This window comes from Mustelus asterias, unplaced genomic scaffold (genome assembly GCF_964213995.1).
Source record: "Mustelus asterias unplaced genomic scaffold, sMusAst1.hap1.1 HAP1_SCAFFOLD_100, whole genome shotgun sequence".
NCBI classification, from domain to species: Eukaryota; Metazoa; Chordata; class Chondrichthyes; order Carcharhiniformes; family Triakidae; genus Mustelus; species Mustelus asterias.
This window is the reverse complement of record NW_027590147.1, coordinates 193,759-214,466: the sequence shown is the minus strand read 5'-3', so window position 1 is coordinate 214,466 and position 20,708 is coordinate 193,759. Positions and strand designations below refer to the sequence as shown.

Below are 20,708 nucleotides of genomic sequence, written 5' to 3'. Positions count from 1 at the left end.
TGTGAACATATTGATGGGATGTCAGTTCCTGGGAACTTTTATAGCACTTCCCACAGTCTGGGCAATTAAAAGGTCTCTTGTCAGTGTGAACTCGCTGTTGTGTCATGGGTAATGCCGACTGAGTGAATCGTTTCCCCACATACAGAGCAGGTGAATGGCCTCTCCCCCGAGTGAACCTGCTGGTGTTTCAACTGGTTGTTTGATGTATTGAATCCCAACCCACACTCAGAGCCGGCTCACGGCCTCTCCCTAATGTGACTGCGTCACTGAGTCTCCAGTTTAGACGGTAACTGAAGCCCTTCTCACAGTCCTCATGTTTCCACAGTTTTCCCCGGTGTGATAGTGTCTCGACAGGTTAGATGATTGGTTGAAGCCTCATCCACACATAGAACATGTGTACGGTTTTCCCCCCACTGTGAACAGTGCTTTTTCCTTCAATGTTCAAAATCCCATAATTTGGACAACTCCATCAGATCCTGATGTGAATGTTTGGTTTGAGTTTCCCGACTACATATCCTCCTCTTTCAATACCTCATGAAATTAATTTAAAACAGAGAAAAGGGAGTGAGAGAGTGCCCACAAAAACTCAAAGGCAGGTTATGAAATTGAGCTGAATGAATCTGGTAATCTGTGGGGTCGACACTAGGAAAAAGTGATCATGGAAGCTCCTGGATTGTCATAAAAACCCAACTGGTTCACTAATGTCCTTTAGGGAAGGGAACTTAGCACCCAGTCTGGGCCTACACAAGACTCTGGCCTCTATGGGAGGGGAGAGAGGTGAAAGACGCAGGAACAAAGGAGGTGATTTTCTACTTTGAATTCTAGAACTTTGACAAAATTCTCCAAACCTTCAACTTCCACACCAAGGAGGACCAGTTGCATTCGAACACCATAATCTCCAAATTCCCCTCCAACTCGCACACTGTCCTGCCCTGTCGGATATCCAGTACTGAATGAACAGCAATGTGCTCCATTTAACTACTGGGAAGAAGAAAACCATTGTTTCTCTTCAGTCCCCGCTACAAACTCAACTCCCAAACTACTGACTCCATCCTTCTCCCTGACAACTGTCTGAGACTGAACCGGACTGTTCCCAGCTTCAACAACAGCTTTCACTCGAAACTGAGCTCCTGACCTCATATCTGAATAATCACCATAGAATCATAGAATCCCTACAGTACAGAAAGAGGCCATTCGGCCCATCGAGTCTGCACCGACCACAATCCCACCCAGGCCCTACCCCCATATCCCTACATATTTTACCCACTAATCCTCTAACCTACGCATCTCAGGACACTAAGGGGCAATTTTAGCATGGCCAATCAACCTAGCCCGCACATCTTTGGACTGTGGGAGGAAACCGGAGCACCCGGAGGAAACCCACGCAGACACGAGGAGAATGTGCAAACTCCACACAGACAGTGACCCAAGCCGAGAATCGAACCCAGGTCCCTGGAGCTGTGAAGCAGCAGTGCTAACCACTGTGCTACCGTGCCGCCCCTGCACCAAGACTGCCAATTTCCATCTCAGTAACATCATCTGACTCTGTCCTTGATTCTGCTCATCTGCAGCTGGAACTCTCATCCATTTCTTCGATAACTCCAGACTTAACTATCTGAATGCATTTCCAGCCTCCTACATTCAATCTCCCTGAAGTCTTTAAGACTTCTCATCCAAATCTCTGCTGGCCGTGTGCTTACTCACATCAAGTCTTGTTCATCATCACCCCTGAGCTCACTGACCTGCAAAGGCACTTAATGTACAACACTTCTTTGAAATGCCCTGGGAAAGTCTATGACATGGAAGACATATAAATACAGATAGTTATTATTGACATGCATCATTGTTCCTTCATCATCACTGGGTGAATAACCTGTAACTCTAACCTAATGCATTGTGGGAGCACCTTCACCACATGGACTGCAAAGTTCAAGAAAGTCAAAGATCATCTTGCCCACAGATACCTGGGGATGGGGAATGTTTGCTGCTGGTCTTGTTAGTGAAAGGACACAGTCTCATTTATTTATTAGCACCATAAGTAGGCTTACATTCACATTGCAATGAAGTTACTGTGAAAACCCCATAGTCGCCACACTCCGGCGCCTGCTCGGGTTCACTGAGGGAGAATTCAGCATGACCAATGCACCTAACCAGCACGTCTTTCGGACTGTGGGAGGAAACCAGAGCACCCAGAGGAAACTCACGCAGACACAGAGAGAACGTGCAAACTCCACACAGACTCCACAAGGCTGGGAATTGAATCCGGGTCCCTGGCGCTGTGAGGCAGCAGTGCTAACCACCGTGCCACCTTAATTTTCACATCAAAGCAAAAACAGTGACTTAACTATTTGGGACTTTCAAAGGTGGTGATTTTAACCAACATCCCCCACGGTGGTGAATGTTGAGTATAAAAGTTGGCAAATTATGTTACAGTCATATAAAATATTGGTTAGGTCACATTTGGAATACTGTGTCCAATTCTGGTCGGCATTCTACCAGAAGGACGTGGTGGCTTTGGAGGGAGTACAGAAAATGTTTACCAGGATGTTGCATGGTATGGAGGGTATTAGCTATGAAGAAATATTGAATAAACTGGAAAGATGGAGGCCATGGGGTGACCTGATAGAAGTTTATAAAATTATGAGGGGCGTAGGTAAGGTAACAGTTGGAAGCTTTCTTCCTGGGCAGAAATGACAATCACAAGGGGGCACAGTTCAAAGGGGGGGAAAGTTCAGTGGAGACACGGGGGGGGGGGGGGGCGGGCGGGGGAAGTTTTTTTACACAGTGGGTGGTGGGGGCCTGGAATGCACTGCCAAGTGAGGTGGTCAAGGCAGATACATTAGCAACATTTAAAACTTATCTGGATAGAAACATGAACAGACGGTGTATAGAGGGATATAAGCGGTTGGTTTAGATAGGACAACGTGATGGGCGCAGGCTTGTGGGCCGAAGGGCCTGTTCCTGTGCTGTACTGTTCTTTGTTCTTTGTTCCCTATCCACACCATAGGGGAACAGTACGCAGGCGCAGTACCGAACATGGTAGGGAGCATGCGCGATGTTGGTGGTGGCGAAGGGGAGAGAGGATCCTTTTGTCTGATCCGCAGCCGGTAAAGATGTGGAAACGCGCAGGGCCGATGGAGTCGGCGGGTGAACGGGGAGGGTTTCTAAATACCTGCTGAAAGCCTCAAACCGCGAATACGGACCTGCAGGTTCCGCGTTTGCAGCTCCGGTTTGTCCTCCCGGGGCGAAGACCCCGGTTACCAGCCGCCATCTTAGTTCAGCGGAGGGCAGAGCGCATGCGCTGACGTCTTGGTGACGCCCATTGTGACACAACAGAGAGTGGACGGGATTCAGGATTTCGGTTTTTACTGGGTCCTAGTGCCCGAGGCCACATAAAAGGTTCAGAGACACTGGTCAGAACTTTCCGGTTCAGTGAGGAAGGTTCCCTTTGGTTTTGTTGATGCTTGGTTGTTGATTTTTGTCTTTCAGTTCGTTTGGACCATATGATTGGAGGGAATAAGAAAGGAAAGGATGTTCCATCCGAATTAGAATTGTCTGTTTTGAATTTCTATCCTGTATTTACACTGATAACTTCTGTAAACTCCTTTTACAGGGGATTAGGATGGGAGGATTGACAGGTGGGAAACTTAAATCAAACATCACATTGAGATCTGACAGTCACTCGATTCATCAGGACCTGAATATCAATGTGGAAGGAGAAATGTTTGTTCTGTCTGTGGGAAAAGATTTCAGACATCAGTGTGACTGGAAAAGCAGCGAGACACACACACACCCGAGTGAGAGTGTTCCAGTGAACTGACTGTGGAAAGAGCTTGAACCAGTTACACAGCCTGAAAAAACCACACCATTCACATTGGGGAGAAACTGTACACGTGGGGTCACGGGCTCAGGCTGAGAGGGGCGAAGTATAACTCAGACATCAGAGGGACGTTTTTTACACAGAGGGTGGTGGGGGCCTGGAATGCGCTGCCAAGTAGGGTGGTGGAGGCAGGCACGCTGACATCGTTTAAGACTTACCTGGATAGTCACATGAGCAGCCTGGGAATGGAGGGATACAAACGATTGGTCTAGTTGGACCAAGGAGCGGCACAGGCTTGGAGGGCCGAAGGGCCTGTTTCCTGTGCTGTACTGTTCTTTGTTCTTTGTGTGTGTGTGGATGAGCTTTCAACTGATCATCAACCTGGAGAGGCACATCGGCACCATGGAGAAACCATGGAAATGTGAGGATTGTGGGAAGGGATTCAAATGGCCGTCCCAGCTGGAAATCCATCAGCGCACTCACACTGGGGAGAGGCCATTCACCTGCTCCATGTGTGGGAAGGGATTCAGAGAGTCATCCAACCTGCTGCAACACCAGCGAGTTCACACTGACCTGAGACCTTTTAAATGCCCAGACTGCGGGAAGGGCTATAAAAGTTCTGGGGACCTGATGTCCCATCAACGTGTTCACACTGACCAGAGGCCATTCAGGTGCTCTCACTGTGGGACTGGGTTCAGGAAATCATCTGAATTCACTGTACACCAGCGCACTCACACTGGGGAGAGGCCGTTCACCTGCTCCATGTGTGGGAAGGGGTTCATTAATTCATCCAACCTGCTGAGACACCAGCGCACTCACTCTGATGCAAGAACTTTTAAATGTCCTGACTGTGAGGAGAGCTTTAAAAACAGTGATAATCTGCTGAGACATCGACGCACTCACACTGGAGAGAGACCATTCGCCTGCTCTGAGTGTGGGAAGGGATTCACTCGATCAGCCGCACTGCTGACACACCGGCGAGTTCACAGCGGAGAGAGGCCATTCACCTGCTCCGAGTGTGGGAAAAGATTTCCTTGTTCATCTCCTCTATTGAAACACCAGCGCACTCACACTGCGGAGAGACCATTCACCTGCTCTGTGTGTGGGAAGGGATTCACTCAATCTTCTAACCTGCTGACACACCAGCAAATTCACAAGTGAGTGCAGAGGTTGGAGTTCTTTGTTATTGCTGCTGTTGACCACATTGAAGACTAAATGTGTGGGTTAAACCCGAGGTGGGTAAGAAATGTGTCCCAGCTGCTCTCTTCCATGGTTCAGAGCTCCTACACATGGAACAGAGACTCCTTTACAACTGTGTTTAGAGTCAGGAAGAACAACAGTGAATGCTGGAAACATGCTGTCAAATCAGAGATTGGTGCAAAACTGGGATCTGTTCTGAGTGAGAGTGAAACAGCAGGTTTAAGTTTCCTGTCTGGAACTGATTGTGGTAATTGTGGTAATCATAGAATCCCTACAATGCAGAAGGAGGCCATTTGGCCCATCGAGTCTGCACTGACTCTCTGTCAGAGCATCTTCCCCAGACACACCCATCCTACGCGAGCCCCATTACCCCACGCATTTACCCCACTAATCCCCCTAAACATAACATCTTGAGACATCTATGGGGCAATTTAGCATTGGTCAATCTGCCTAACCTGTACATCTTTGGACTGTGGGAGGCAACCAGGGAGCATTTACATGGAGATGGTGCTTCTACCCAGAGTGTAATGGTAATGCTGCTGCACTTTGATATGACTGCTCAGACATCAGACTGTGTCAGCTCTTATTGATACTGAATAAAATCTAACCACTGTCACCAATAAGGGTTATCACTGGGAATCATTTCAGAGTTTGGGAAAAGAGAATAAAGGGTTAATGGACACCCCGAATCCCAATTCTATAGATTAAAAGGATGTTCACAATGCTCTGGGCCCAAATGGTTTCTCTTCAGCTCCTCTGCACCTGTTACTGTGACTCCACACTTTGGGCACATGGACTGAACACCCAGGGGTTCCGTCACCATCTGCCCCAATCGCCCCGTCTCCTGCCCCAATTGGCTGGAGGCCCATTTCCCAGTCAGTCCTCCAGCACCTTCCTGTCTCTCTGTCAGTGTGACATCCAGGGCAGTTTCCCAACTGGGGCACAGGCCCCATTATTCTCAGCTAAATTCAGCTCTTAGCTCCGTTGCCTGGCTGGCATTGACACAAGTAATAGAGACAGAAAGGTGCCCCAGGCTCAAGTGGGAACTTGAAACTTGTAGCTTTCAACAAACTCTTCAACATTTGTGCATTCAATACCTGTTTTTGTATGAAGTTGTTATTTTTACATTGAGGCACTGGAGGTGAAGAATAACTTTCCCTTTCTAACTTTGAATTGTCTATTGTATCAGCCACGGCGCAGTGGATCACATTCTTCCACAAAAAACTACCAAGGGTCATAAACAAAGCCCAGTCCATCACACAAACCAGCCTCCCATCCATTGACTCTGTCTACATTTCCCGCTGCCTTGGAAAAGCAGCCAGCATAATTAAGGACCCCACGCAACCTGGACACTCTCTCTTCCATCTTCTTCTGTTGGGAAAAAGATACAAAAGTCTGAGGACATGTACCAACTGACCCAAGAACAGCTTCTTCCCTGCTGCCATCAGACTTTTGAATGGACTTACCCTGCATTAAGTTGATCTTTCTCCACACCCCAGCTATGATTGTAACACTACATTCTGCACTCTCTCGTTTCCTTCTCGATGAACGGTATGCTTTGTCTGTATAGCATGCAAGAAACAATACTTTTCACTGTATACTAATACATGTGATGATAATAAATCAAATCTTCACTGAATCAGAAGATTGTTCTTTCAAATCCCAGTCCATTGACCTGAGGCCAACATTCAAAGTGCCAGCACTGAGGGAGTGCTGCACTATTGGAGCTGCTGTCTTCAGTATGAGATGCTAACCCAAGCATCCCATCTGCCCCTTCAGGTGGACATAGAAGTTGCAATGGATATGATTTTGAAGAAGAGTAGGGGGGGCTGGCCCTGGAGTCCTGACCAATATTTATCAATCAACGTTACTAAAAACAGATCATCTGCTCATTATCATGTTGCTGCTTTTGGGATCTTGCTGTGTACACATTAGCTGCCACATTTCCTGCATTACAACAATGATCACACTTCAAAGCTGCTTCATTGGTTGGAAAGTGCATTGGGACATCCTGTGGTCCTGAACGATGCTAAATGCAAGTTTTTAAATTTCAGATTTGTGTTCCCTGATCTTGATATCTGAATTCTAATTGGCTTCAACCACACCCAACTTGCCATTTAATAAATTCACTTTGGATCAAAGAATATTTTAATCAATTAAGGCAACAGCAGGAATCTCTGGTGAGTAAATTTTAAAAATAAGTTTATTCGACAAGAAACGTTTACTTCAAACATTGGCTTTTACAGCTTGATGTGGGTGATCAGTCTGTCGAAGGTTAACCCTCTCTGGCTCCTTCTTTGACAGGAAATCTTGTGGATTTCAACCTCAGAAGTCTGGTTCCTTCTTTGACAATAATTTACCTGGAACTCGACCCTGTGAATATTCAGTACTTGGCTGGCAGGGAAGATGTTGGGAATCTCTACTTTTATCCCCAAACTGACCATTACCTGACATCAGAGTTGGGCTGATTGTGACATGACACTTGGTCAATTTGGTTACCAGATTAATTTAACCGGATCCCCAATTACTGACACCACCTTCTCTCATTATCTTAGACAGGAATACAATTGCACAGTTTCATACTAACCCTTTATCTGATTCTATACAATCAGCTGTTCAGACAATTTCAAATTCTGAGACAAATCAGAACTTGAAGGTCTCTCTTACCAGTACATTTATCATTGCACATTCTTTACTTACACAGCAATTCAGATGATATGTTTTTACAGCAAATAAAACTCAGTTTTTACTATAAGCCGACATGTGACACTAATAGATAAACTTACAAATAGTGACTGATTCTTGATTGATTTATTAATTGTAACTCAATTAAATCTCACTACTTCTCCAAACATCTATTGCTGACTGCTAGCTAATTAATACAGTAATCAGTTACTACAAGATAGACTAGTTCAAAACGACAGTTTGTAGAAAGACAACAGCTTTCTTCCTTACTAATCCTGACCAGACTGAACAATGAACCTTATTCTTCAGCTGGACTTTGGAAGAATATGATATCCTGTAGCTTATCAAAATTAGAGAATAATTTCTTCCTTTAAACAATTTCTGCCGGCTCTGCGGTTTCTGGAAACATTTCAGGTTATTCAGTGTTAATATTTTAAAATAAAGATCTAGCCTTTATGAAGTAATTGTCTATTACACTGAATCACCAATGATATCTTAATCAAGGTTCATTACTGAATCTGTTTCATGACTGGGTTTTAATATAAAATCAATTTGTAGCGAATAAAGACAACTGACAGAAGGTGAAGAGACTGTTAGAAGCCACATGTTTTGAGTTTAAAATGGCTTCCTTGACCTTGTTACTTATAGCAATGAATATGGTATGAAAGTGGTTGAATTTTAAAACTAAATTTGATTACCCAGGCCTGCAGTTTCCTCCATTAGCACAGTCACTACAATTCACAGAACTTCATTCACTGTATAATGTTTCAGGACAAAGGCAGAGTTCGATAGATTCCAGAGAAACAAGGTGGTAGAAGGTTATCGGGGGAGGTGGGAATGTGGAGTTGAGGTTTCAATCAGATCAGCCATGATTATGTTGAATGGCAGAACAGGCTCCTGATTCATATGTTCATCTGACACCCGGTGGTTGTGAGAGGTGCTATAGAAATGCAATGTTTTCTTGTTTTCCACAATATTGTATATATTACACTCAGTCCCTGCATCAAAATCATTGATAAAGGTTTAGTCTAAATTTGACACATTTTGAATGATGGGCTGCTTTTCTCGAGAAAAGAGAAGACTGAAGGGTGACCTGATGGAAGTCTTTAAGATTATGAAGGGGTTCAATAATCCAACAGGGATTTCAGTGAGAAATCCCTATTGGATTATTTCCCCAGCGAGTGGTGAGAAAATGGAACTCACCATCACAGCGAGTGGTTGAGGTGAACAGCATGAACACATTGAAGGGGAAGCTCGATACATACATCGAAACATAGAAAAACTACAGCACAATACAGGCCCTTCAGCCCATGTCCTTATCTAAGCGATTACTAGGCTTACCCATAACCCTCTATCTTACTAAGTTCCGTGTACTTATCTAAAAGTCTCTTAAAAGACCCTATTGAATCCGCCTCCACCACCGTTGCCGGCAGGCCATTCCACGCACCCACCACCCTCTGAGTGAAAAACTTACCCCTGACATCTCCTCTGTACCTACTCCCCAGCACCTTAAACCTGTGTCCTCTTGTGGCAACCATTTCAGCCCTGGGAAAAAGTCTCTGACTATCCACTCGATCAATACCTCTCAGCATCTTATACGCCTCTATCAGGTCACCCTCTCATCCTTTGACTCTCCAAGGAGAAAAGGCCGAGCTCACTCAACCTATCCTCATAAGGCATGCCCCCCAACCCAGGCAACATCCTTGTAAATCTCCTCTGCACCCTTTCTGTGGCTTCCACATCCTTCCTGTAATGAGGTGACCAGAACTGAGCACACTACTCCAAGTGTGGTCTGACCAGGGTCTTATATAGTTGCAACATTATCTCACGACTCCTAAACTCAGTTCCTCGATTGATGAAGGCCAGTACACCATACGCCTTCTTAACCACAACCTCAACCTGCACAGCTGCTTTGAGCGTCCTATGAACTCGGACTCCAAGATCCTTCTGATCTTCCACACTGCCAAGAGTCCTACCATTAATATTATATTCTGCCATCCTATTTGACCTGCCAAAATGAACCACCTCACACTTATCTGGGTTGAACTCCATCTGCCACTTCTCCGCCCAGTCTTGCATCCTATCAATGTCTCGCTGCAACTTCTGACATCCCTCCACACTATCCACAACACCTCCAACCTTTGTGTCATCAGTAAACTTACCAACCCATCCCTCCACTTCCTCATCCAGGTTATTTATAAAAATCACAAAGAGTAAGGGTCCCAGAACAGATCCCTGGGGCACTCCACTGGTGACCGACCTCCATGCAGAATATGACCCATCTATAACCACTCTTTGCCTTCTGTGGGCAAGCCAGTTCTGGATCCACAAAGCAATGTCCCCTTGGATCCCATGCCCCCTCAGTTTCTCAATAAGTCTTGCATGGGGCACCTTATCAAATGCCTTGCTGAAGTCCATATATACTACATCTACTGCTCTTCCTTCATCAATGTGTTTAGTCACATCCTCAAAAAATTCAATCAGGCTCGTAAGGCATGATCTGCCTTTGACAAAGCCATGCTGACTATTCTTACTCATATTATACCTCTCCAAATGATCATAAATCCTGCCTCTCAGGATCTTCTCCATCAACTTACCAACCACTGAGGTTAGACTCACTGGTCTATAATTTCCAGGGCTATCTCTACTCCCTTTCTTGAATAAGGGGGAACAACATCCACAGTCCTCCAATCATCCGGAACCTCTCCCGTCTCCATTGATGATGCAAAGATCATACATGAGGGAGAGAGGAATAGAAGGATATGCTGATGGGGGGAGATGAAGAGGGGTGGGTGGAGGCTCATGTGGAGCATAAATACTGACACAGACCAATTGGGCCGACTGGCCCGGCCCTGTGCTTTAGACTCAATGGAACAGAGACAAATGTATTTATTTCAGATCTACCTGTAGCGTTAGGAAAAACACTATTTACTATCCAGGATAAAATAAACATCCTTCATCAGCTTTTGTGGATCATTTCAGTGGAAATGTGCTCTCCCAGGCTCAAAGAGCATCAGCCAACTGGAGGCAAAGTCGTGAGAGCGGCCAGTCCAGCAGAAAGAAACCCTCCGACCCTCCCACTTCACCAACTGTCAGAATGAACATGGTTCAGTCCTGGATGTGATTAACAGCAGCAATAACAGCAGAATCCAACCCCAGTCATCACTTGTGAACTCGCCAGTGTCTCAGCAGCTTTGATGACTGAGTGAATCCTTTCCCACAGTCAGAGCAGGTGAACGGCCTCTCCCCAGTGTGAACGCGCTGGTGTGTCCTCAGGTTGGATGAATTACTGAATCCTTTCCCACACTGAGAGCAGGTGAATGGTCTGTCTCCGGTGTGAATCCGCTGATGTGTCCGCAGGTGGGATGACTGAGTGAATGTTTTCCCACAATTTGGGCAGGTGAATGGTCTCTCCCCAGTGTGCAATCGTCGATGTTTCTGCAGATTTGATGCATAAGGGAAACGCTTCCCACACTCAGGGCAGATGAACGGCCTCTCCCCAGTGTGAACTCGCTGATGTATCAGCAGATAGGATGAATCAGTGAATCCCTTCCCACACTCGGAGCAGCTGAACGGTCTCTCCCTGGTGTGAATTCGCTGGTGCCTCTGCAGGTTGGATGAATTACTGAATCCTTTCCCACACTCAGGGCAGATGAATGGCCTCTCCCCGGTGTGAACTCGCTCGTGTGTCTGCAGGTGGGATAACTGAGTGAATCCCTTCCCACACTCTGAACACGTGAACCATTTCTCCCCGGTGTGACCTCGCTGGTGCATCAGCAAGTTGGATGATTCACTGAATCCCTTCCCACAATCGGAACAAGTGAATGGCTTCTCCCCGCTGTGAACTCGCTTGTGTGTCTGCAGGTGGGATGAACTTGTGAATCCTTTCCCGCACTCGGGGCAGGTGAATGGCCACTCCCCTGTGTGAACTCGTTTGTGTGTCTGCAGGGAGGATGAATGAGCAAATCCCTTCCCACACTCCAAGCAAATGAATGGCCTCTCCCCAGTGTGATTACATCGATGAGTTTCCAGTTGGTGTGAGAAATTGAATCCTTTACCACAGTCTCCACATTTCCACGGCTTCTCCATGGTGCTGGTGTCCATGTGTCTCTCCCAGTTTGACAGTCAGCTGAAGCCTCATCCACAACAAAACACCCGAACGGTCTCACCCCAATGTGACTGGTGCTGTCTTTTCAAGATGTGTTGGAGTTTTTTTCCACAGTCAGTTCACTGGAACGCTCTCACTCCGATCTATGTGCGTCCATGCTTTTCCAATCACACTTGTGGTTGAAATCTCTTGAAGCAGAAGAACAGACAAATATTTCTCTTTGTAGATTCCAAAGGCTGATGTTGTCCAGGTCCCGATGAACGGAGTTAATCTGTCAGATCACCATGAGTGTTTGTTTTGAGATTTCTGTCTGGAAATCCTCTTCTGATATCCTGTAACACGAATTTCCAAAATTCATCACTGTCAGTGCAACTTAGAAATTCAGAAAAGACAATTCCAGTTTTTATAGAAAATTCTTTACTTTTTCCCACTATTCTTACCCTGCTGTATCCCACTATACACCCTCCCAATTCTCCTAAAGGTACCAATTCATGTTGGTTAATGAATCCATGCGCATCACTTCCTGTTCAAATGTGTGTAATATGCAGCACTCATTACTTGGTTGGAGATATGGTGGGTGCAGCGAGTGATCATGATCTGGAACTGGGTGCCCACGGATCTTGTGGCAGTGAAAGCAATTAAAGATTTCAAAATGAAATTGGATGCGCACTTGAAGGAAATAATCTTGCAGGAGAATGAGTAGATGGAGGGGCAATGGGTCTGACTGGATTGCTCTATAAGGAGTTGACATGGACTCCTTCTCTATCGGAATAACAATGCCTGGAAGTATATTAACATAGTTACAATATTCTATTACAAGACTAGAATCATAGAATCCCTACAGTGCAGAAGGAGGCCATTCAGCCCATCCAGTCTGCACCAACCACAATCCCACCCGGGCCCTATTCCCGTAACCCCATTTAATGACCCTGCTATTACCACTGACACTAAGGTCAATTTTACCACGGCCATTCATTGGACGAACCTGTGTTGAAGATATTAAAAAGGCCTTGTGTTTAACATAAAGTCAATTTATTTGACTATTATCCACAATATTAACATCTATAAATGGACTATTGTTTATTAACAGCAATGGAAACAGACCCATTCGAACATAATAATTAAGAACAGAAGGAGGCCACTCGGCCCCTCGAGCCTGTTCCACCATTCAATAAGATCGTGGCTGATCTGATTGTGACCTCAGCCCCACATTCCTGCCCACTACCCTCACCAATAATCTTCCATCTCCTTGTTAATCAGGAGACCATCTTGCTCTGTCTTCAAAATATTCCAAGATTCTGCTTCCTCTGCCTTTTGAGGAAGAGAGTTCCAAAGATCCATGATCCTCTGGGAGAAAACACTTCTCCCCACCTCTGTCTTAAACACATTTTTAAACAGTGTCTCCTTGTTCAAAATTCTCCTGCAAGAAAAAAAAAACATCCTTTCCACATCAACCCAGTCAATAGCCCTCAGAAACTTAAAAGGTTTCAATCAAGGCCCCTCTTACTCTTCTAAACTCCAGTGGATACAAGCCCAGATTCTCAATCTTTCCTCATCAGACAACCTGCCAATTTCTGGTATTAGTCTGGTAGACATTCTCTGAACTGCTTCCAAAGCATTTACATCTTTCCTTAAATAAGGAGTTCAATACTTTAACAACACTCCAGATGTGGTCTCACCAGTGTCCTGTCTGACTGAAACATAAACTCACTTCTTTTGTAACCAATTTCCTCACAATAAACAATGACATTCTATTAACTTTCCTGATTACTTGCTGTACCTGCATTCCAGCCTTTTGTGATTCATGCACTAGGACACCTCTGAATCTCAGAGCTCTGCAATCTCTCACTATTTAATGTTTTTTTTTAATTTGGCAGGAATTCCAGCCAAAATTGATAATTCCACATTTGCCCACGTTATACTCCATTTGCCAAATCTTTGCCCACGAGCTGAACTTATCTACATTCCTTTGTAGCCTCCTTACATCCTCTTCACAACTTACTTTTCTACCTTGTGTCCTCAGCAAATTTAGCGACCATGCTTGCATCCAAGTCATTTATATAAATTGTTAAAAGTAGAGGTTCCAGCTCTGATCGCTTTGGCACATCACTCGTCACATCCTGTCAACCAGATAAAGATCCATGTGTGCCAACTCTGTTTCCCGTTAGCTCGCCAATCTTCTTTCCATGCCATATTACCCCCACACTGTGAGATTCTATTTTCCACATTAAGCTTTGATGTGGCAGATTATGAAATGCATTTTGGAAATCTAAGTACAGTACATTCACCTTTGCTGCCCCATTATCCAATATATAAAGTCACCATCTCCCAGATGTCCCCTTGAGAGGGAGAGCTGACTGGTGGTCACTTCACCTGAGGATCATAAATTCATTAGATATAGGAGCAGAATTAGACCATTCAGCCAATCGAGTCTGTTCCGCCATTCGATCATGGCTGATATGCTCCTCATCCCCGTTTTCCTGCCTTCTCCCCATAACCCTTCAACCCCATTACCAATTAAAAATCTGTCCAACTCCTCCTTAAATTTACTCACTGTCCCAGCATCCACCACCCTTTGGGATAGCGAATTCCACAGATTCACAACCCTTTGGGAGAAGCAGTTTCTCCTCAACTCTGTTTTAACTTTGCTGCCCCTTATCCTAAGACTATGACCTCTCATCCTAGAATGCCTGAGAAGAGGAAGCATCCGTTCCACATCTGCTTTATCCATACCTTCCATTATCTTGGATCACCACACCTCACGTGAGCGGCAAGATTGAGGAGACGGCACCTTCATGAATAACCTTGGTTGGCACGAGAATTGAAACTGTGTTGTTGGTGTCGCTGTGCATCACAAACCAGCCACCCGGCCAACTGAGCGAACCGACCCCCTTTATCCAAAGTATATGTGACTCCTTCAGAGAACTCCAATAAATAGGTTGAATATGATTTCCCTTTCTCAAACCGTGCTGACTCTCTCTGGTTGTCTGAATTTTTCTCATTCTCATGATATCTTTAATAAAGCTTTAATATTTTCCCTACATCAGGTTTTATATTAAGTGGTCTTTAGTTTCCTTTTTGCCTCCCTCCTTTTTTGAATAAAGGAGTTACATTTGCTACTTTGCAATCTACTGGAATCTTCCTCAAATCTCGCGACTGTTAGATAATTAAAACGGTGCTATTTCCTTCCATGTTCAAAATTCTCTGCTGTTCAGGTTACAATACATTGTGCAATTCCATCCAATCCTGATCTGATGTTTTGTGCAAGTTTCCTGACCCCAAATCCTCCCCTTCTAAGACCAATTATATCAACACCTATAACAGAGCTGGAGTCACTTTTCAATTCAGCAGAAACAGACCCAAAGGTACATGATTCAGTCTGAACACGAAAACAACAAAATCCAATCACAACAGTTACTTGTGAACTCGCTGGTGTCTCAGCAGATTGGATGACTGACTGAATCCCTTTCCACACTTGGAACAAGTGAACGGCTTCTCCCCGGTGTGAATTCGCTGGTGTGTCAGCAAAGTGGATGAGTGAGCAAATCCATTCCCACACTGGGAGCAGGTGAACGGTCTCTCCCCAGTGTGAGTGCGCTGGTGTACAGTGAGTTGAGATGATTGCTTGAACCCAGTCCCACAGTGAGAGCACCTGAATGGTTTCTCATCAGTGTGAACACGTTGATGGTAATGCAGATTTACAGAATTTTTAAAGCATTTCCCACAGTCTGGACATTTAAAAGGTCTCTCATCAGTGTGAATCCTCTGGTGTGTGAAGAGGGTGGCTGACTGAGCAAATCTCTTCCCACACTGGGAGCAAGTGAATGGCCTCTCCCCAGTGTGAATTCGCTGGTGTAATGCGAGGTTGGAAGACTGAGTGAATCCCTTCCCACACACAGAACAGGTGAACGGCCTTTCCCCAGTGTGGATTCGCTGATGTTTCAGCAGATGGGATGAGGCACTGATTCCTTTCCCACACTGGGAGCAGTTGAATGGTCTCTCTTCAGTGTGAGTTCTCTGGTGTATATGTAAGCTGTTTGACTGAGTGAATCCCCTCCCACACTGGGAGCAGGTGAATGGTCTCTCCCCACTGTGACTGCGCCGATGAATCTCCAGCTGGGAAGGGTAATCGAATCCCTTCCCACAGTCCCCACATTTCCACAGCTTCTCCCTGTTGCGACTGCAATTATGTTCCGAAAGGCTGGATGATTGGTTAAAGTCTTGTCCACACACAGAACACGTGTACAGTTTCTCTTCACTGTGAATGGTGCTATTTCCTTCCATGTTCAAAACACAATGATATTCAGGTTACAATAAATTGGCTAACTCCATCAGGTTTTGATATAATATTTGGTTTCAGTTTCCCAACTGCAAATCCTCTTCTTCTAAAACCCTGTGAAATTGATTTAAAACAGAAAAAAGGAAGTGAGAGAGAACCCACAAAAACACAAAGGCAGTTTGTGAAATTGAGCTGAATGAATCTGGTCATTTGTGGGGCTGGCACTCGGAAAAAGTGATCATGAAAACTGCTGGATTGTCATAAAAACCCAGCGGGTTCACTGATATCCTTCAGGGCAGGAAATCTGCCACACGGTCTGGAGACAAGACTCTGGACACTGAGAGAAGACAGAGAGAAGTAGGAGAAGTCGGGGTGAAGGAGAGGGATTTTGTACATTGACAACTCAATTAGAACTTTGACAGAAAGTTTCCCAAACCTTCAACCTCCACCCACCTAGAAGGACCAGGGTAGCAAATAGATGGGAACACCATCACCTTCAAGTTCCTCTGCAACTCACACACCATCCTGGCTTATCTGACATCCAGTACTAAAAGAACAGAAATTTCTTTCATATAAACACTGGGAAGACTGAACCCATTGTCTTCAGTGTCAAAGTGAGGGAGCTAAAGGATGTCAATGTCTTTGAGCGAGAAAGAAAAAGATACCTGGGCCGAGTCTAGCTCCTAATTCCGATGTTCGTCTGTAACGTTTTCAGAGTCTGCAACCTCCCTGGATTCACTTCCTTTCCCTTCAGTTGCTGCAAGTCCCCAATTTCCCCCAGAATGAGAAAAGAAATGGAAAGGGGGAAACATTGATTTCCTCCCAGATGTTGTCCAGAGGCGGAAGTTTCACTCTGAACATCGTTGGCCAACTTCCGCATTGAGACGTCACAATGGAACCGAGCCTGAATTAGCCAATAGGAATAAGTCTGTACCGATGTGACGTCCTGGAGTTCCAGTGCGCAGGCCCGGGCGCGCAGACATGGGAGCCCCGCCCCCTCCCATTGATTCCCCCGCCCCCTGCCATCTCCTCGAGCCAAGGTTTCCAGGCAACCGGCTGGCGGTTCCGGCCAGAGCGAGAAGCCGCGCGGTGATCTCCCCCTCCCCCCTCTCTCGACGGCAGCGGCTGCTCCAAAAAGAGATCGAGTGCGACCGCTGGCGGCAGCCGCACTGCGCCTGCTCCGGACAGCTCGGCTCAGCAGCGCTCTCTGCGCCTGCTCCGGACAACTCGGCTCAGCAGCGCTCTCTGCGCCTGCTCCGGACAGCTCGGCTCAGCAGCGCCCTCTGCGCCTGCAGCCCACTGCCAGCTGAGGGAGTGGGGGAAGACTTTGCAAAATCTCTTCCCATCATTTTCTTCCAAGTCCCGCAGTTTGATTTGAAACAGAACAGCTTCTGTTTGTAGCTTCACCACAGACTCAAACTTCACACACAGACTCAAACTTCACCACAGACTCAAACTTCACACACAGACTCCAACTTCACACACAGACTCAAACTTCACACACAGACTCAAACTTCACACACAGACTCAAACTTCACCACAGACTCCAAGTTCACCACAGACTACAAGTTCACCACAGACTCAAACTTCACCACAGACTCAAACTTCACCACAGACTCAAACTTCACCACAGACTCAAACTTCACCACAGACTCCAACTTCACACACAGACTCAAACTTCACACACAGACTCAAACTTCACCACGGACTCAAACTTCACACACAGACTCAAACTTCACCACAGACTCAAACTTCACACACAGACTCAAACTTCATCCTCTGGACAACACCTGTGAGGAAAACACTTTCTTTCTCCCCCTGGGAAATACTGAGACAGAGAAATTCTCTGGAACTGGAATTAGAGCCAAAGATACTGAGGGGGAAATGTTTGTGATTTTGTGGAACCTGTTTTTATTGTCTGAGCTTTTTAAAGTGTAATTTATCCTGTCTATTCAAATACTGTTTCTTAATGCATGATTCAGTGATGTTAATTTTAGATTAATTTTTAAAGTAAAATTTTTTAAAAATGAAACATTGTCTTTGTTTATTCGATTGGGATTTGTGGGAATTTGTTCATTATAAGGTGACCATGAGGATCGTAACAACATTGATATGTCTGGTGTTGTTATATGGTGTGGAGATGCCGGCGTTGGACTGGGGTAAACACAGTAAGAAGTTTAACAACACCTGGTTAAAGTCCAACAGGTTTATTTGGTAGCAAAAGCCACACAAGCTTTCGGAGCTCGAAGCCCCTTCTTCAGGTGAGTGGGAATTCTGTTCACAAACAGAGCATATAAAGACACAAACTCAATTTACATGAATAATGGTTGGAATGCGAATACTTACAACTAATCCAGTCTTTAAGAAACAAAACAATGTGAGTGGAGAGAGCATCAAGACAGGCTAAAAAGATGTGTATTGTCTCCAGACAAGACAGCCAGTGAAACTCTGCAGGTCCACGCAACTGTGGGAGTTACAAATAGTGTGACATGAACCCAATATCCCGGTTGAGGCCGTCCTCGTGTGTGCAGAACTTGGCTATCAGTTTCTGCTCAGCGACTCTGCGCCGTCGTGTGTCGCGAAGGCCGCCTTGGAGAACGCTTACCCGAATATCAGAGGCCGAATGCCCGTGACCGCTGAAGTGCTCCCCAACAGGAAGAGAACAGTCTCGACAATCACCAGTCTCACAACACCTGGTTAAAGTCCAATGGGTTTATTTGGAATCACGAGCTTTCAGAGCGCTGCTCCTTCTCACCTGATGAAGGGGCAGTGCTCTGAAAGCTTGTGATTCCAAATAAACCTGTTGGACTTTAACCTGGTGTTGTCAGACTTCTTACTACATGGTGCATAATGGGTATGTTATTTATGGATTTGTATTACAGTTGATTTTGTTTAATTCCAGAATAGTATTGTAACTACACTGTATATTTTCCAGTCAAAGAGTCATCAGAGCACAAGATAAATCAATTCAGCAACTTGAGTCCGTGCCCAGTCTCTGTCGGGGAATCCACTCAGTGCCATTTTTCCTCGATATCCCTGTTCCCCAGTACGTTTCATTCCTTCAAGTGCCCGACCAATTTTATTTTGAAATCACTGGTCGTCGCCACTTCCACCACTCATCGTCAGTGAGTTCCAGAACATGATTGCTTGCTCCCCAAGTCACGTTCTTCCGCACCCATCTGTATCTCTAATCATGTAATAGAGTTCTGAATATTGCATACATTTTTAGTCCACTAAATATGCAAATTTTTTATCTGCTTAGACACAAGCCTGTGTGAAGATTTCGGGAATATGTGTCCTGTACATGAAACAGTCAGCACGGATCTGTCGATTAGGATGAATCAGCACCCTCAGGACAATGTCTATTTCAGGTCCAGCAAAGTGAGAATGGAGGGAGAGTGTTTGGAATGGAGATTTACACATTTTCAAGAATGAGAGGAAAGAATGTTCCACATAAACTAGAATTGTCTGTTCTAAGTTTTTATCCTGTACTGACAGCAATGATTTTTGTGAATTTCTTTCACAGGCTATTAGAAGGGGAGAATTTACAGACACAAATCTCAACAAACATGACGTTAGGATCTGACAGAGTCACCCAATTATTCAGGATCTGAATACCATCGGCATTTGAAACTAGAATGGGAAATGTTTGTCTGTCCCTTCAAACTGTTTAAACATCAGTGTGACTGGAAAATCACTGAGACACATCCACTCGAGTGAGAGTATTCCAGTGAACTGACTGTGGAAAGAGCTTTAACCAGTTACACAGCCTGGAAAAGATCGAAGGATTCACAGTGAGGAGAGACCATGTCTGTGTTATCTGTGGGGTCAAACCTTCATCTGAACCTGGAGATGTACAAAGACACTCAGACCATGGAAATGTAGGGACTGTGGGAAGGGATTCAATTGTCCCTCGAAGCTGGAAACCCTTCGATGCAGCCTCACTGTGGAGACACCGTTCACCTGCTCTGAGTTTGGAAGGGGATTTCGTGATTCATCCACCCTGAGGAATCACCAGCGACTTCACATCAGGGAGAGGCCATTCACCTGCTCTGAGTGTGGGAAGAAATTCAGCGATTTGTCTGCCCTGCTGACACACCAGCGGGTTCACAATGGGGAGAGACCATTCACCTGTTGTGTGTGTGGAAAGGGATTCACTCAGTCATCTACCCTGCAGAACCACCAGCGATTTCACACGGGTGAGGGACTGTTCCCCTGCTCAGAGCGTGGGAAGGGCTTCATTCACTCATCCCTCCCGCTGACAAACCAACGCATTCACACTGGGCCGAGGCCATTCATCTGCTCCGAGTGTGGGAAGGGATTCACTCAATTATCTAGTCTGCTGAGACACAAAGGATTACACACTGGGGAAAGGCCATTCATCTGATGTGTGTGTGGGAAGTGACTCAGTCAATCATCCAGTCTGCTGGAATACTGAGGCACCTCCCCAATAAGAAACCTGTTCAATGCTCTGACTGTGGGAGCTGCTTTAAAACCTGAGCCGACCTCAGGGTCGACCAGCGCATTCACACTGAGGAGACCCCGTTCAGGCACTCTCACTGTGCAAAGAGGTTTAGAACATCATCTGACCTCCTGAAACATCAGGGAATTCACAC

At 45.5% G+C, this 20,708-nt stretch overlaps 1 protein-coding gene across 1 annotated transcript in view; it reads right to left on the bottom strand.

Moving 5' to 3' along the window:
* LOC144484306 (uncharacterized) overlaps positions 1–20,708 on the bottom strand; it is a 31,082-nt gene that overhangs the window by 2,727 nt on the left and 7,647 nt on the right. The window contains exons 2-4 of the mRNA XM_078202841.1: positions 15,272–15,437; positions 11,926–11,945; positions 10,880–11,647 (exon numbers count right to left, since the gene is read on the bottom strand). Of these exons, the coding sequence (XP_078058967.1) occupies positions 10,880–11,647; positions 11,926–11,945; positions 15,272–15,437 (954 nt within the window). The remainder of the gene's footprint in view (positions 1–10,879; positions 11,648–11,925; positions 11,946–15,271; positions 15,438–20,708) is intronic.